The sequence below is a fragment of the Phyllopteryx taeniolatus genome, chromosome 7, assembly GCF_024500385.1.
Source record: "Phyllopteryx taeniolatus isolate TA_2022b chromosome 7, UOR_Ptae_1.2, whole genome shotgun sequence".
In the NCBI taxonomy this organism is placed as follows: Eukaryota; Metazoa; Chordata; class Actinopteri; order Syngnathiformes; family Syngnathidae; genus Phyllopteryx; species Phyllopteryx taeniolatus.
This window is the reverse complement of record NC_084508.1, coordinates 24,948,894-24,966,275: the sequence shown is the minus strand read 5'-3', so window position 1 is coordinate 24,966,275 and position 17,382 is coordinate 24,948,894. Positions and strand designations below refer to the sequence as shown.

Here is a 17,382-nt window from a genome sequence, read left to right as displayed (position 1 = left end):
TATTTTATAAAATATATATATTTTTATAAAATATAAAAAAGGTTTTATATTTTAAATGTATTAAAACAATTCTCTCTTACTATACTGAACAAATACTATACTGGTTGCCGTGTTTCACTGCATCCAAGTTTTTGACCTTACCAATATACACCATTAATGATGACGTAGAACAGATGTCCTAGTTTTAATTACGCCTTTGAAATTTCTCAAAAGAGCAATTTTAGGCGTTCTAAGACTCGGACAACATTTCCCTAATTTACAGTCGACAAACCCCCCGTCAAAAACTTTTATGTGAGTAATCTGGTTTTTCAAATACTTTATTGAATACTTTTCTGTTTCAGCCAAATTTGTACACTTTTGGATGTACAGCAGGCCAGGTCTGTTTTTTGTTGTGGGGTTTATTTATTTATTTATTTTTGGTCCTGTTTGGCTATTAGGTCAAACAGAAAGGAGGATAAGTTTGTGAAGTAACTGTGACCCGCCATAACGGCTCACATTTTCTGTCACTTCCATTTTATTAACTACACAGTTAAATATGTATATTTGGGCAAATAGGAAATATTTTCCTTTTGAAAATAGGAAATATATTTACAATGTTATTAAGGTTTGAAACTTGGATTTAACCAAAAAGGTTAAACCTAAAATCACGACTGAATCTGAATAGTAGAATTTGAAATTGAATTTATTAGTTTGAAACTGAAGTCCAATAAACTTGAAAGCGAATGTAATGGAGTAAGGCATGGAGTTTAATGACTGGGTGACCTTTTTATCTCTTTCTGGCCGTATGAGGCATTCAGTTTCAAACTAATAAATTCACTTTCAATTATACTATTCAGATTCAGTTTTTAAATGCAATGTTTCAAATTAAGCGATATAAATTCAAATTCAGTTTGTAAATGCAATTATTCAAGTGTAGAAATTCAAATTCAAATCTAAATGATTCAAATTTAGTTCCTGCTGGCACATATTTCAGCCCATAGAAAACACTGCGAGTGCCACAAAAAAAACAATACATCACATTTTCGGAATGATGGGGGCCTATGCTTGATCACGGCAGATTTGAATACCAATCCCAACATGATGCAAAGTGTGCAGATTTGATTTAAAAACATACACAGTGATCACTTTTACATGGAGCTCATAAAAATTCATTCAATTTATTATTCATTCATTCATTTTCCACACTGCTTAGCCTCACTAGGGTCGTGGGCGTGCTTGAGCCTATCCCAGCTGACTCTGGGCGAGTGGTGGGGTACACCCTGAGCTGGTCGACAGCCAATCGCAGTCAATTTATTTTGCTAATTATAATCCCTCTCGGGAAAATTCAACTCACTTTCTACTGTATATAGAGATGTACATAGAGGACCAGATCACACACATGCAGCAATCTTCTCTCCAATGACTAGTTACCGTTTTTAACTCACTCATACATGTTTATTTCTTCTTAATATATTAAGACGTAATAGAAATGCAGAATTCAAAAAATCGTCAAGCACTGCAAGTGAGCAGTATACGCCAAAGCTAAGAACATACTACATACCAAATGTTCGTGGTTTAACGATCACAATAAACGTTTGTTCTAAAAGAGGTTTGGCACACAAAATGAGAGAAATCTTTCTGTGAAGCAATTTCAGGAAGAAACTGACCAAAATGGAGTATCCTTGAAGCGGGACAATACAAGCATTTGACTAACAAATTTAGAAATAATTTGTAATTATTTGATCTTTAAAATAACTATGGCTTAACATGGTGGTTGTTGTTGATTTTTGTTGTTGTTTTGTTTTTTTGCTTATTGGCTGGCAAAGATTGCAAATGAAATTGAATACAAGAAAGAAGAATTGCAGCCTTGTATGATTTGTCCTCATGTGATACTTGAATGTTGTTTTCTTGTCTTACGTCATATTAACGACGCCTCAAAACTTTCTTTAACTGTGCCGCCTCACTCCTCCTCCCTGCTATGTGTGAAAGGTTGTGTTATGTTGCTGCGAGCGGCAAGGAAGTCACTGGCTTTGTGATGGGATCCCTGTGAGGATACTGTTGACTCTGTAACCTTCTAAAATTCAGTTACTGTTGGGCAAATACAGTTAACCTCCGAGGATGGAGTTAATGCTCAGTAATAGCACATGCAGATTTACTACATTGTAGATGAAGACTTTGAATTTTACTTGTTTTAGCCTTTCCATCACTTTGGTAAAGGTTATTTTTTGTCTCATTCGTCCATAAAACTTTGTCCCAGGTTTTTGGTCTTATCTGTACTTTTTTTGTTTTGTTTTAGGCAAATTCCAGACCAACGTTTCTATTGTTTTTGCCAATAAGTGGTTTGCATCTGGTAGTGTATTATCTGTACTCTCTTCTCTTCTTCTGGAGGTTTTTTTTTTAATGTCACCAACTCGCACACGGGTTTTCTGTCTTCCCCTCTCAATTTACAGATATTTACATTGTTATTCCTTTAAACATATTTATGCTTTCTCATCTCATCAGTACCACAAATTTATGTAAAGGTGTAAGTTCTCAGTGCTTACCATCAGATGTTCATTAAATTTTGGTATTTTATTTATTTATTTACTTACACACTTTTGAGAATAAGTCAGTTCAGAATCCCTGCGTTGAAAACCTGGCATGTTCTTTTGGAATCATCAGCCCCATAATTTCAGTTTTTGTCTTCTTTCTGCAGTGTTGGCAGACAACCTCAAATCCAACCCAGGGATCAAGTGGCAGTACTTCAGCTCCGAGGAGGGCATCTTCACTGTGTTCCCGGCCCACAAGTTCCATTGTAAAGGAAGTTATGAACACCGCAGCAGGTACAACACGATGTTGCTTAACGTTCCCCTCTATGAATATTTTGTATGTAGTATCATTTTGACACTCTTTCACCCATATTAGCCTACCTCCTCCTTATTTCGCTTTCTGTCCTTTTGACAATTTAATTTCTTCCTCACCCTCTGCAACCTGTTATCCCCTCTCTTCATCATCCTCACCCGCAGCCATCCTCATTCTTACGACTCTGACAACTGTTGCTCACCCTGTCACACTCAATCCTCGACTCCCTCACCCTCTGCTACTATCATTCATATTGCTGATTCTGTGCCACCATGCACTTCCCCTCTTCCTCATACTCTTTCCTCTTACCCATCCGGTGTCACCCTCTCCTACTCTTCTCCTTGCAATACTCTTTGTCCCTCCTCCTCATCGTCACCCATTCACCTCTATGCCAGCTGCTGTGGAGGGCCGAGGCGGCATTTGGGCAGCATGCTTCTTGACCACACATACCGTTGGCAGGAATGTGACTGGGCACCACTGAGCCCCAGTGGAATTTCACACCTCCACTGTCATGGGTTTTATTTGACTACCACTGAAAGACATCTCTTTTACCCTTATTGCGTTTTCATACTTGGGGAAAAATGTTGCTTTGACAATTTTTAATCATGTCTTTCGTTTTTGTTCGGGATAGTAAACTGGCACATATCCACGAGTGAGATTGTGTTCCTTGTCTTGCTTTGAGTGTGAATGAGGCTTTGTGAGTACATTACTCCACCTCACCTTGTGTTATTGTCCACAAAGACCACACACACTGAACCTTTCCCCTCAAGCCTCTGAGATTCCTTGTACCCCACCCAGCTGTTTTGTGCACAGTGACACACTCAATGAAACCCTATAATAAATATGACAAAAATATAACTGTGAAGTTAATAAAGATTATAAATAATCAAGGGATTACTTATCAGTTTTTTTTTATATCAGCACTAGCGCCTCAAAATTACATTATTCTGCCAACATATGGCTATTGGAGTTATTTAGGGATTTTTGTTCTAATTTGTAAGGACATGTTGTTATCATTAAGATAAAGCTGTAAAGGTGTGTTGTACAGATTCACTTTTTCTCTGTTAAATAATTACCCTTTTGACTTTAATAAATGTTTTTGCTGAATCTCTGAATCACTGAGTAGTAAATCAGTACATTTACATTTACATTGTATTTCTGTGTATTTCCCACAGGCCTGTGTATGTTTCTGCAGTGCGTCCCCAATCTAAACATATTGTTGTGATGGTGGATCACGGAGCGTCTGTTACTGAAACTCAACTTCAAATTGCCAGAGACTCAGCACTGGTTATCCTTAATGCAATAGATGAACATGACAAGGTACGAAAAGAAACCCTTTATTCAACTATACTAAACATACTACTGTACGAATTTTCCATCGTTTCATATAGCAAAACATTGCTATATGAGCTGTACGTGTACAGCTACCTTAGGTTTTTTTGGAAGGCGCTATATGAATTTATCAGTTATTATTATTATTATTATTATTATTTTGCATCACAGTGGTGTTAGCTCTCTCCTTCATTTAAAGGTTTTGCAGTAAAAATATACAGGGGCAAATTGATTTCATGGACTAATAGGGGCAGGGGTCGTGCGTTAAATCAGATTGTCCGTTAAATTGAAGCAATTTTAAACAAACTAATTTTGTACTGTAATAACTTGAAACCCCATTACAGTATAAAATTATTGTCTTGTACTTTTTTTGGTATGCTAAAAACACAGTACAATACAACATTTTTATAAATAAGTATAAAAAAGCTTTAAAATGTTTGAAATGTTTTTAAGTTTATCCAACCTTAACTTTCTGGTGCATAAAAGGAGTGATTTTGAGATCCAACTGGACACCAGTCCATTAAATCGTGGTCTGTTAAATCGAGGTTCTACTGTATGGTTAAATTGTCTGTATGACCTGACCGTACAATATTATTAAAATTATCTTTTGAAAAATCACCCCTCTTTGGTCCCATCGAATGCCTTTAATTTATTCTTTATTATTGTTTTACAACTGGAGACGGTGGGACAAGAATACCCAATCAGAGAGTGCAGAGACAGGAGGCGTTACTGAAGTCTGTCAATCATTTGTACAGGCTTACCAGGCACACAGAGGTTCATGGGGACATACACAGCCTCTTGCAGAGTAGACTATTACAGTTTTTTGGCCAGATTATTTAAGTACAGTTGCAGTTTAAGTACAGTTAACAACAAAAGTTATAAAAAAGGAATTGGACAGTCACGTCACCGTTTCCACCGAGTCGTCAGGTGAATCGATCAACTCTCATATATTTGCAATTGACTGTACATTCCAAAAAATACAACATCAAGCCAGTAACATTTCGTGTAACGTCGCGTGCTCACGGCCAAAACCGAGGCGCATTCCGAGGCGGTCACAGGCAAGCGGGATGCAGCAATCCATTCCTCCAGGCCAATTCCAGCAGGCCGCCGACACGCTTGTGGCCGACCGAGATGCACTCTGAGGCAGCCTGGTGAGTATGAACCGGTATTTTGCTGGTTCTTTTTTTGTTGCCCAAGTTTAGTGAGCTGGGGGCATTTCTTTGGGCAGCCTCAAGGCCGCAGCGGTAGGGACGGAACTGAGACTATGTTCAAATATTACTAGCGGTTTGAAAACTGCATATTCTCTCTTTAATGATACCTCTATCATTTCGGTCTAGATTGCCGTTCTGTCAGTGGCAGACATGGTCCGCTCCTGCTCTCTGGACCAGTGCTACAAGAGTCTGCTTTCTCCAGCCACCAGTGAGACGAAGCGGAAGATGAGCACCTTCATCTCAAACATCAAGTCCTCTGATGGCACCACGCAACATGCAGCAGGCTTCCAAAGGGCTTTTCATCTGCTTAGAAACACCAGCAGCCTCAGCAAGCAGAGCACCAGTAAGAGAATTAATGCATATGATGATGCAAACGCCAAGGGATTATTCACTTAACAAACAAGCTTCTTTATATGACTTTTGTGTTCTTGTCCTCCCCAAGCCACAGACATGGTTATCATCTACCTGTCCTCTGGGATTACATCTCGAGAGTCATCAGAGCAGGAGAAGAAAGCAACGCTCAGTGTGGTCAAAGAAGAGAACCGACACTTCAACAACTCTGTCATGATCCTCACATATGCACTCATGAATGGTAAGTTCACAACCTTTGGAAAACAAACATAGGCTTTCAAAGTATTATTGTATTCCACACAAAGGGGAGATCGCAATCGCAATCGGCTTGTCGTTAGAGCGTTCCCTTCATCACTTAACTAGTCACACTCTTAACTGAACTTCTTCAAACTTTCAGGCATTATTATGCTATCTTAAAGTAAGCACTATACCGTTTCCTCACTATTTACTGTCATGAGAAGTTGTGTTGCTTGTAAATTATGGTGGAATTTTGTTTTGTTTTGTTTGGTTTGTATTTCAAGCCAAAATTTGACTTATGAGCAAGCTTTGCCGATGCACATTCAGCCATCTATTGAATGCACGGGACAAGCAGCCAAACACACATACAAAACAAAAGCACTTGCAAGGAGCATGAAGGAGACACTAATACTGAATTAACAGCCAGGTGGGGCTGGAGTCAGAGCTCCTGATGTCATCCAGTAGCCCCCCCAATCCCCCCCCCCCCCCCCAATCGCCAGCCAATCACAGGGCACATATAAACAAACAACCATTCGCACTCACATTCACACCTACTGGCAATTTAGAGTCTTCAGTTAACCTACCATGCATGTTTTGGGGATGTGGGAGGAAACTGGCGTATCCGGAGAAAACCCACGCAGGCATGGAGAGAACATGGAAACTCCACACAGGCGAGGCCGGATTTCAACCCGGGTCCTCACAACTGTGAGCCAGATGTGCTAACCAGTCGTCCACTGTGCCGGGGGGTATACCCTGTGTTATACAATTGCAATATACATCATTTACCCAGAATGTCTAGTAGTAATAAGTAAATTGTATCGAAAATGGATAAAAGTACATAAAGCTGCTCAATATAGATACCGTGGACCCCTGCTATTCATGGGCCGAACGCAGGTAGTGAAAATCTGTGAATAATTGACCCCCATTATAATTGATTGTTATTTTCACCCAGGGTTAGTATCCCCCCCCCCCCCCAAAATGGTGAATTTGCGGTTGCCGAACTGTGAATAGGCAGGGATCCACTGTAATAAATCTTTTCATGTTTTATTTCGTTCTTGCCACAGTGCTAATGTTCAGGTATGCTAAAACGTAAAGTGCCAGGTATTGACTAGGATAAATTAAATTAAGACTAATGCATTCTTCTCGTAGAATAATTGAAACATAACACACTACTGTTTGATAAACTGCCCTGATTGGACATTTGCAGGTTTTTGTTCTAAAATGGTTAAAAATCAGTTCCTTTCTGCATGACGTACACGTAGCAGTAGCAACGGGCTATTATAGATGTGCTTCCTGCGTGTGCTGTAGAGAGAAGACTGGAGGAAAGAGAAGTGCTCAAAACCTCAAAGGCCTTTTTATTTTGTTTGTGCGTGATTCTTTCCCCTATTTTATTGTTCTTGTCTGTCCACGTGGCTCTTCTAAGTGCTCCCCTCTCTGCAACACACATACACTGCATGCATTAGCAAACAAATAATTTTTGCACCCGGGGAATGTAAATTAGGTACATCTAAGAGGGGCGCGAATGGGACTTCAAAGGATGGATGGCTTATTCTGCATGTGTGTGACTGACAGAGGACCTGGCCAATTTAAAGGGCTCCATGATGAAAAGGAAGGAAACATCTATCATCCCCTGAGTTGCATGTGCTGCTCATCGCTCATAGAATCTCATTTCAGTATGTTTGGTGAGCAGTTCTGGCTAAAAACATCACGTGCTAAAGTAGTGAAGATCATCAGTTGCTATTTTCTAATGTTGGTCTCGATCTTTAAAGATCTTAATTTTTGCCTTCTACCTTCGTTGAAGGGAAGCTGTGCTGTCAGCAAGTGTCCCATTTGTGTTCATTTGACATTGCCACCCGTGATGACTTTGCCTTGTGTTAGTCACCCAGCACGATGAGCTACAGACGCGCCTTGGCATTAATTAGGGATTCTTCGGTAATCTAGACAGTGATTGGATTGTGGCAGACATTCTGTGCCCCATCCGTGGTGCCAACTGTTTCAGGTGACAGCTGCAGGGGGCAGCGGTGGTACTTTAAATGACCTTTAACCGCATGAAATAAGGCTCGACTCCACTGAACATTAACACATACATGTCAGTCTCTTATTATTTTACACTTATTTTCAGTGACATACTTATCCAATTTACAGTGCCATGAAAAAGTATTGGCCCCCTTCTCAAATTCTTCTATTTCTGCATAGTTTCCCGACTTTAATGTTAAAGATCATCAAATAAATATAACCCAAGTAAACTTAAGATGCTTTTTTTTTTAAATGGTGATTTCTTTTATTAAGGGAAAAAAAATAAAATAAAAGAATTTGAGAAAAGGGCCAATGCTTTTTCACGGCACTGTATTTCCAGTTCTGCATTCATACATACTAATGTAGATGTAACATCGTAGCGTGCTAAACACTGCCATGTCCTGCTCTCTCCGTGCAGAGGGAATAACAGGTCTGAAGGAGCTGGCCTTCCTGCGAGACCTCGCTGAGCAGAATTCGGTGAAGTATGGCGTTGACCGCTTTCCTGTGGCATCCTCATCTGGATCAGCCGCAGTTGCCATGATGCCTGTCGTGAAAGGCAGCATGATGGTGCTCAACCAGCTTAGCAACCTGGAGACCACAGTGGGCCGCTTCTACATCAACTTGTCCAACCGTATGATCGACCTTGTCCGCTTCAGTCTGCCTTACGCTGACCCAATGGGAGACGGTGCGTACTCAAGACCCAAATGAACTCTGTAGCCTGACAATCTGACTGGACCTATTACCCATATGTTGATAACACTTTAAATTGTAACTTGATAGCCACAAAAATGTATAACATTTACGCTACAAACATCTCTTAATAACCTGGGTATTATTTCTTTAAACTTCACGCGGGATAAATAAAGGCTTTTAAGAAGGAAATCTTTCAGCATTTGCATGAAGATGAGCACAACATTTTGTGGTGGTTTCAATTCATCTGTCAATGTATGCCAATATCTCAGTGTTAAAACATTTAATTTACATTAGCGCATGGTTGTTAAATCCTTACGCTGGAGTAGTTTATTTCATGCAATGACAGAAATGATGCTTCGTATACATAAATACAATATAAAAGTGCATTTAAAGTCACTATAATGAGGCATTTGAATGTGCTTGTTGCGTTTTAGGCTTATAATTGGCATTAAAAAAAAGCTTTTTGACAGCCTGCAACAGTCAAAAAAAAAAAAACAGTAGATTTATATACCATAATTTCTCGTGTACAATACCCACCCCTAAATTTGGCCTCAAAATTCTGGAAAACCCTTCTACCTATGTATAATGCAGTTTTACAATGCGTGATTTTGCTTCTACCCATATGATCAAAACATTAAGTATTATCTGTATTTTGTATTATTCTGAAGTTAAGCACTTTGTTTGAACACGTAATCCTTTTTTTTAATTTACTTGCTCTTATTTTGAAATTCACAGCCCTACTTTTATTTAGTAAATTAGAAAAAACACAGTTGTGCCCATATGTTTGATTACCCAGGCAGAATTTGCAAGATGGGTACAATTCTATGTATGTATGGTATGTAAACTTATGAGCACAACTGCACATATATGCAGTCATACGTACCCTTGTCATATTGGAATGAAAGTGTCGGCTACACTTTTTTTATAAGCACGAGGTGGCAGTGGCATTTTGGAATGAAAGTGTACAGCTTTTTCATAACCACTAGGTGGCGGCATACGTTTGAGTTTTTTTCCATTTGCCCCTATACCTATATATAATGCACACTATTGACGTTTGATCATTTTTGGGGGTAAAAAATGGGGGCATTATACACAAGATATTACAGTAATCTTTAATCTGTAATTCAGTGACAATCCGAAATTGCACACACCACAAATATGGTGGAAAATGCTTCATGTTGGTGCAAAATGTTTGTATTTTGACATGACTTTTTTGTACATTCCATTTTAGAAGTAATCCTACATACGTCTGGTGAGACCAGGCTGCCCAATTTTACTGTATGTGTTTGTGTTTTGAATGACAGTGGTTGCAGATAAACTAAACCACAAAATAAAATGTGACAGATTTAAGATGCTGCATGTCATGTACGTTCGCTTTCTCTAGGCTTTATTATGACTGTGAGTCGGCCCTGTTATTTCGGGAACCTGCTCTTGGGTGTGGTCGGAGTGGATGTAAACCTTGCCTACATTTTGGAGGATGTCACATATTATCAAGACTCGCTGGCTTCATACACCTTCCTCATTGACAACAAAGGTCAGTCCTAACAAAGTTCTAATGCCATATATTTAGAGCTAGTGTCGAATGTTTTTGGTGGGAAAGAACCGTCGAAGGCAAAAGCTCATTGCATTGGTACTACACATTGAATTAGTCCTCAGAACGTTTAACTGTTACTCATAATTATATCAGTTTTTGGCTGCAGATCTGTCACATTACCCCACAGTTGTTTTTTTCCCCCAGAGTCTTCCTTCCGCTTTAAAGTGTTTGCTAAATGTGCCATTCCATCAAATTACATGCAATTACCACATTGGCTTATTAGTGTAGCAGCTCAGTAAACATAGCTTTAACCCATCAAAGTTATTAGCTGGCATTAAAACAGCACTATACAATTTAGGAAAATACTCCACACTAGACAAATGTATATTCTTAGAGGGAAGGCATTTACGTAATGGCAATATAGGGAGAGGTTGAATATATGTATGCTAGAGTTTGTAAAAGAGGTAATGATGTGGATTTTTAAAAAATGTCACATCCTTGTCCTCATGTTGTCCGATATGGTCTGGATACTGAAGAGAAAAAAAGGCTGATTAAGTACATGTATTTGCAGTATGTCACAACTAACGAAAATCACATGCTTTAACTTCCCCCTTGAACATTCAGTTACATGGTCCTTGTGGCTTTCTCTGTTCCAGAATTATTACAATCTAGATTCTACTAAAGATCTGTTTGTTGCATTTTTAGCAGAGAACCTCTGTGCTTGTGGCATATTTGAAATTGATTTAAGTTTAGATTTGTGTATCTTTGTTATATCGAAAGCAAAATACAAATAAAAAAATAAAATAAAATAATCCTTATGTCCCTGGTTTTAAAGCAGCTTCCACACTTCCATGCACTGACTAATGTAACACCATCCCATGCTTTGTGTGAATGGCAGGGGATTCAGAGTTTTCTCAAATTTATAGCAGCACCATTGCCCTAAAGATGAATCCTCAGTCAAAGAATAAAATGTCTGACGTTTACTGCTTGAAGAGCAATGGTGAAATCTTCTCTTTCAATCAGATTGTTCTGATGTCCCAATACTGCTGCTAGCTCCAGGGATCATATTTGCATGGTGTTTGCACTTTGATATGCTGTGTGATGTCATAAAAAGAATTCATTTCTGAAGTACCTTGGAGAGCATGTCATCATTCACACACAAATAGTCAGGAAATACAAATTTCTAGTTTGTAGTCTTTTGTGTGTGTGTTGTATAAGCATATTTTAATGGGCAGGTTTGCTTTTCCCAGGTTATACCCTGATGCACCCATCACTAACGCGGCCTTACCTGATGAATGAGCCTCCTCTTCACACAGACATTATCCACTATGAGAATATTCCTGGATTCCATGTTGTACGAAGGAACATCCTCAGGTGAGAATAGATGTGGAACTTGCAATGGAAAAAAACCAACAACTGACCGTCCACCAAGTGCTGTTATTCACGAATGCTGTGTATTTCTGGCAGCCTCCCATTGGGGAGTCAGGTCATCGCTGTTCCGGTCAACTCATCTTTGTCCTGGCACACTAACCGAATCCGAGACAACAGCAAAGATGCGTATAATGTCAGCTACGCTTGGAAGCTGGTAGGTGAAGCGAGAGAATGATGGTTTTTACCAACTTCTTGGCACAGTCCAAAATTTTGTGCATTACTACTAGACACGGAAACGGACGCAAGTCAGGCTTTCTGAAACAATTGCATGTATTACATTAACATTTTCAATATACTGTAAAATAAACAATGTCAATTATTAGTCTGGCATGCATACTAAAGCATTATCCATCAGCTTTGCAAATCAATGAGGTGTGTGAAGATATTGTTACAATGAAAGGAAAAGCTAGTCATGTCAGCAGGGCCTTAATAAACGTGTGTTCAATATGCAACCATAAACACCTTATACATGTTTAACATGAATATCTTGCCTTTTAGGTTCAGGACACGTCGTTCATCCTGTGCATAGTGTACGTGCAGCCAGAGATTCCAGTGAAACACCTCAAAAACCTGAACACCGCTCCCAGCTCCAAGCTCCTGTACCATCGTTTAGACCTGTTGGGTCAGCCCAGCTCTTGCCTCCATTTTAAACAGCTTGCAACCGTTGGTAAGATGACGCTTAATTCCTCAAAGCTCCAAATGTTGTTGTTTTTTTTACCGGTATCGGCTCTGAAACCCGTTCATCTCACATTCAGTCCCTCTGTCCCTTTCTTTGCCTTCCTCAGAATCCCCCACAGTGATGCTGGCAGCTGGTAGCTTCTCATCTCCCTATGAGCACCTGAGTCAGCCAGAAACAAAGCGCATGGTGGAGCACTACACGGCCTACCTGAGTGATAACACTAGGCTCATCGCCAACCCAGGCCTCAAGGTACACATCTAAAGAAAACACACATGCAAATGATGCCTTCGTTAATGTTTGTAATACAAATATGACTGAATCACTAACACTTAATAAAGATGTGCCTGCAAAAGAGCGGGGGATTTAGTAGAGCGTTTCCAATGTTCAGATCTGTAATATGCAATGAAGTTTTGCATCGTTAAGGAGGAGACAAACCCCCCCATGTGGTTTTGGCAGCCTGTTTGCATTCCTGGAGTGGGGGTGGGTGTGGTAAGGGGTTTGAACTCAACCACACTTCCAGCTCTGTTGCCCAGGCACATCTTGAAGGGACCCCTCAAGTGACCAAATCCCCCCTTTCAGACTCTCTGAAACAATGCAGTGATGAGATTTTCTTGCTGCCTTTAAAGGAAGGTTATATGATCCACATCAGACCAGTTTTTGTCAAACCAGAAATCTCATCAATACAAAAGTTTTTTTGTTTTGTTTCTCCTACTGTTTCCTCAAATGTATGTCCCTCGTCATCACCCGTTTACCTTCTTGCCTCCACTCTCGCAATCCCTCCTTTTGACCGTGCCCCACCACAGTCCTCTGTCAGGAACGAGGTTATGGCAACCAGTCACGTCACGGATGAGTGGATGACACTAATGGAAATGAGTAGCCTCAACTGCTACATTGTGCGGCGTTACATAGCAACGCCCAGTGGGGTGCTTCGGATTTACCCTGGATCATTGATGGACAAAGCCTTTGACCCGACCCGCAGACAATGGTGAGGCTTATTTTGGATGGAGTGTGTGTGTGTGTGGGTAGGCATACCCACGTTGTGTGCACAATGCTTTGCAGTCATTGTTGAGTCAAGATGTTTTTAATTATTAGATACTTGGGCACCTCACCAGACAAATGTTAATTAATAAAGCTGTTCTACAGCTCCTACAAAAATTCTGCCGTGCTAAACCATAGTATTTCTTCCATGTTCTGTTCCAAAAATGTGAACTCTTTCTCACCTACATGCTGTGTTGTGTACCAGGTACCAGCACGCTGTGGCTAACCCGGGCCTCATCACCTTCACTGGGCCTTACTTGGACGTGGGTGGCGCAGGCTACGTTGTTACCATCAGCCACACCATCCATGCCTCAAGGTAAGAAGATGGATGGTTTATTTTATTAACTACAGACCACAGTTGCCCTTGAAAAAGGATTTCAGATGTCTTGTCTGATTGATTAAATTCCGTTAAACAATTGGTACCAACTTCCCCACGAGGTAGAACAGCTACAATTTCATCATTTTGTCCGCTTGCCAATTTGAATGCATGAGAAAATCCAAATATGTCCTGTAGGTAGGATACATTGTGCTCGTCTGCGACCATGCATTTCCACTTTACAAAACATTCTTTAAGCATGCCATGGTGTTTTTCCACATGCCTTGTTTAAATGCAACAGGGACCCACACCGTTTGCCAAGATGCTGTAGCAATAATTGCAGAAACTTTTCAACACAGGCTCTTGTAGCTGGAGCTTTTGAGAGGCATGAAATTGCAGCTGAGATTAGCCTGTTTACTTTTCCATTTCAGTGAGCCTAAATCGCAATGTGCAATAGCCATAGCGCCACTTACAACAGTGTAGCAAGAACTATTTACTAGGACATACATAGACAGTATCAGATGGGTTGATAAATCCGGATTAGTGAGTCGTGTTTTGACTATCATGCTGTAGTTAGTGTAAACACAGTTTCCAGAATGCTAATGTGATGGACTTTATTGAGGCTAAATAATTGTATTATAATGGAATGAAGATGTTTTTACCTTTTTGTGCCCTATGTTATCTTCCATTGTCTCTCTCTAGCGCTCAGATGGCCCCTGGCTATGCCGTTGCAGTGATGGGTATAGACTTTACCCTACGCTACTTCTATAAAGTTCTATTAGACCTTCTTCCCATTTGCAACCAGGACAAGGGAAACAAGATCAGGTAGGTAGACCATGGCCTGGGTGGAAGATTTACATGCTTCCTTTTTTCCTCCTTGTGTGCATTGTTGATTCTCTTCCTGTGTTTTACCATCAATTCTTATCAAATTCCTCAGTTTCTTCTGTTTTGTGCATCAATGAATTCACAAGAGAAAGAAAATAAAAAGAGGGAAGAGGGGATAAGCTGATTATCTTTCCATTCATGTTGGAGATGAGCCTTTCTGCATCATCTGCCCCACATACTTTCTTTAGGGTTTCTGCCTTTTTTTTTTTTTTTTACTTTATCTGATGCTTTTACTCCCTCCTCCTCATACCACCCCCTCCCTGTCTTTCTACTACCCCCAACTCCTTTCACGTCCTTTCAGTTTTCGTTCAGAGGCCATATAAAACAGGATTAAGCGAGAGAGGCTGTGGTATAGAGAAGCCGGATTTGGCAGAATGAGTGCATGGGGGGATAAAACAACATACCATGTTTTTTTTTGTTTTTTTTTAACTGAATATGATAACTAAATATATATTTGTCTGTGTGTCTTGTAGGTGCTTTATAATGGAGGACAGAGGTTACCTGGTGGCCCACCCCACTCTCATTGACCCAAAAGGCCATGCCCCTGCAGAGCAACAGCACATCACACACAAGGTAAACAAACCCAAAACAAGACGCACAAAGCTTATATGCACATATTGAAATCCAAAAATACCACGAGATTGCAATAAAAATGTCATTTTGCCTGAATAAAGTATTGTATTAGCGAACCAAAATATGATGCAGGTACCCAATTTATATGCCCCAGTAACTTTGCATACATATTTTTATGCATTTAAAAAAAATAGAAACATGGGATAATGATTAACATTTTCAAATATGTTAGTATCGCTAAAATGTGTGAAAAAAGTGATATGTTACATGCTATTCTTTTTAATGTCAGGAGCCTTTGGTTGCCAATGACATACTGAACCATCCCAACTTTGTGAAGAAGAACCTATGCAACAGCTTCAGCGATCGCACTGTGCAGCGCTTCTACAAGTTCAACACCAGCATCATGGTAAGAAAGGAGTGGTTGAAGGAAAGCCTTTCTAACATGATGCAATGCTGCCATCGCGTGGTCATGATATGTGGTGAAATATTAAATGAAGGCATTAGATATCCTTCATCAAGTCATTAAATTAATCCAAATCAACGCTTTTCATATTTACATTCACATCTCATGTCTTCCTCAGGGGGACTTAACCAACCTTGTCCACGGGAGCCATTGCTCTAAGTATCGTCTGACCCGAATACCTGGCACCAACGCCTTTGCCGGCATTGTCAATGAGACTTGTGATTCTCTGGCTTTCTGCGCCTGCAGCACAGTGGATCGCCTTTGTCTCAACTGCCACAGGTACCGTCTCACGTGACCCTTACCTCAGTCCAAATTAGAAGTGCATATCTATAGAAAAAAGTTCCATTAGAAAAAGTGAAAAGGTCCATGTCCCCCCCACCCTCCCCAAAGCTCAGTAAAGCATTTTTCTTTCTCTCTTTTGTTTTTTTTTAACATGAATGGAGAAGAATGGAGCAGAATGAGTGTGAGTGCCCATGTGAGTGCCCTCTAGAGGTGAATGAGTGTACTGGCAACCTCACCAATGCTGAAAACAGGTCAGAAGTACTGATACACACTACATCTCACAGTTCTTTTCTTGTAACAGTGTTGTATATACAAATTTATTGATGAATAATGTAAATAAAGCCCATAACAACTTTCCTTAAGTGATTTTATGACTTGTGAATAAGACTAATCTCGTGGAATCCCACAACTTTCTTCAAGCATGAAAATCAACTGGTGTGATGCGTTTACTTTCTTCCATTCAATATTGTTATTTATAGCTGTATGTACAGAGCTATTATTAATATTACAGGGAAAAAAACTGCTTGGCCGACATGTTTAACACATTTTGGGACTGTTTTGGAGACTCAGACTCTTTTAAGAGCCAGAAGGTTTTCTTTGGAGTCAAAGGGGGGCAAGTACACTATATTACCAAAAGTATTCACTCGCCTGCCTTGACTCACATATGAATTTAGGTGATATCCAATTCTTAATCCACAGGGTTTAATCGGACATCGGTCCACCCTTTGCAGCTATAACATCTTAAACTCTTGTAGGAAGGCTTTCAACAAGGCTTAAGAGTGAGTTTATGGGAATTTATGACCATTTGTCCAGAAGCGCATTTGTGAGGTTACACAGCGATGTTGGACGAGAAGCCCTGGCTTTCAGTCGGCACTTTAATTCATCCAAAAGTGTTCTCTAGGGTTGATGTTAGGATTGTGCAGGCCCATCAAGTTCATCCACATCAAACTCTCTCATCCATTGCTTTACTAACCGTGCTTTGTTCACTGATGGACAGTCATGTTGGAACAGGAAGGGGCCATCTCCAAACTGTTCCCACAAAGTAGGAAAGGTCTAAAATATTAGCCACTGAGCTCCAGCGAAAGGAACTCTGAATGCGTCGGCACACCAAAAGATTTTGGACATTTCCAACTTTGTGAGAACATTTTGGAGATGGCCCATTCCTGTTCCAACATGTCTCTGCATCAGTGCACAAATCAAGGTTCATGGACAATCCTGACCTCAATCCTAGAGAACACTTTTGGATCAATTAGAGCAAAGTCTGAGAGCCGGGCCTTCTGTGATCTCACAAATTTGCTCATAGAAAAAATCGTTGAAGATGGTATTGCTGCAAAGGCTGGACCGATGTCATATTAAACTCTGTGGATTAAGAATAATAATAAGAATAAGATATCACTTAAATTCATATGTGAGTCAAGGCAAGTGAGCGAATACTTTTGGCAATATAGTGTATGTAGACTTGTATAGTATTTACCAGATGGACAGTTGAATATGGCTGAACTGTTTGGTCCAAAGCTCCAG

The 17,382-nt window shown here is 40.0% G+C and overlaps 1 protein-coding gene across 3 annotated transcripts in view; it reads left to right on the top strand.

Moving 5' to 3' along the window:
• cachd1 (cache domain containing 1) overlaps nt 1-17,382 on the top strand; it is a 104,978-nt gene that overhangs the window by 76,710 nt on the left and 10,886 nt on the right. Inside the window, exons 5-21 of one of the 3 annotated variants that reach the window (XM_061778792.1) lie at nt 2,675-2,801; nt 3,996-4,140; nt 5,490-5,706; nt 5,806-5,955; nt 8,386-8,652; nt 10,045-10,194; nt 11,445-11,568; nt 11,662-11,779; nt 12,124-12,292; nt 12,411-12,553; nt 13,108-13,289; nt 13,548-13,658; nt 14,361-14,483; nt 15,017-15,116; nt 15,406-15,522; nt 15,698-15,858; nt 16,026-16,112. In XM_061778792.1, the coding sequence (XP_061634776.1) occupies nt 2,675-2,801; nt 3,996-4,140; nt 5,490-5,706; nt 5,806-5,955; nt 8,386-8,652; nt 10,045-10,194; nt 11,445-11,568; nt 11,662-11,779; nt 12,124-12,292; nt 12,411-12,553; nt 13,108-13,289; nt 13,548-13,658; nt 14,361-14,483; nt 15,017-15,116; nt 15,406-15,522; nt 15,698-15,858; nt 16,026-16,112 (2,491 nt within the window). Of the gene's footprint in view, nt 1-2,674; nt 2,802-3,995; nt 4,141-5,489; nt 5,707-5,805; nt 5,956-8,385; nt 8,653-10,044; nt 10,195-11,444; nt 11,569-11,661; nt 11,780-12,123; nt 12,293-12,410; nt 12,554-13,107; nt 13,290-13,547; nt 13,659-14,360; nt 14,484-15,016; nt 15,117-15,405; nt 15,523-15,697; nt 15,859-16,022; nt 16,113-17,382 lie in introns of all 3 variants that reach the window. The other 2 variants (XM_061778791.1, XM_061778793.1) reach the window with 2 other exon arrangements.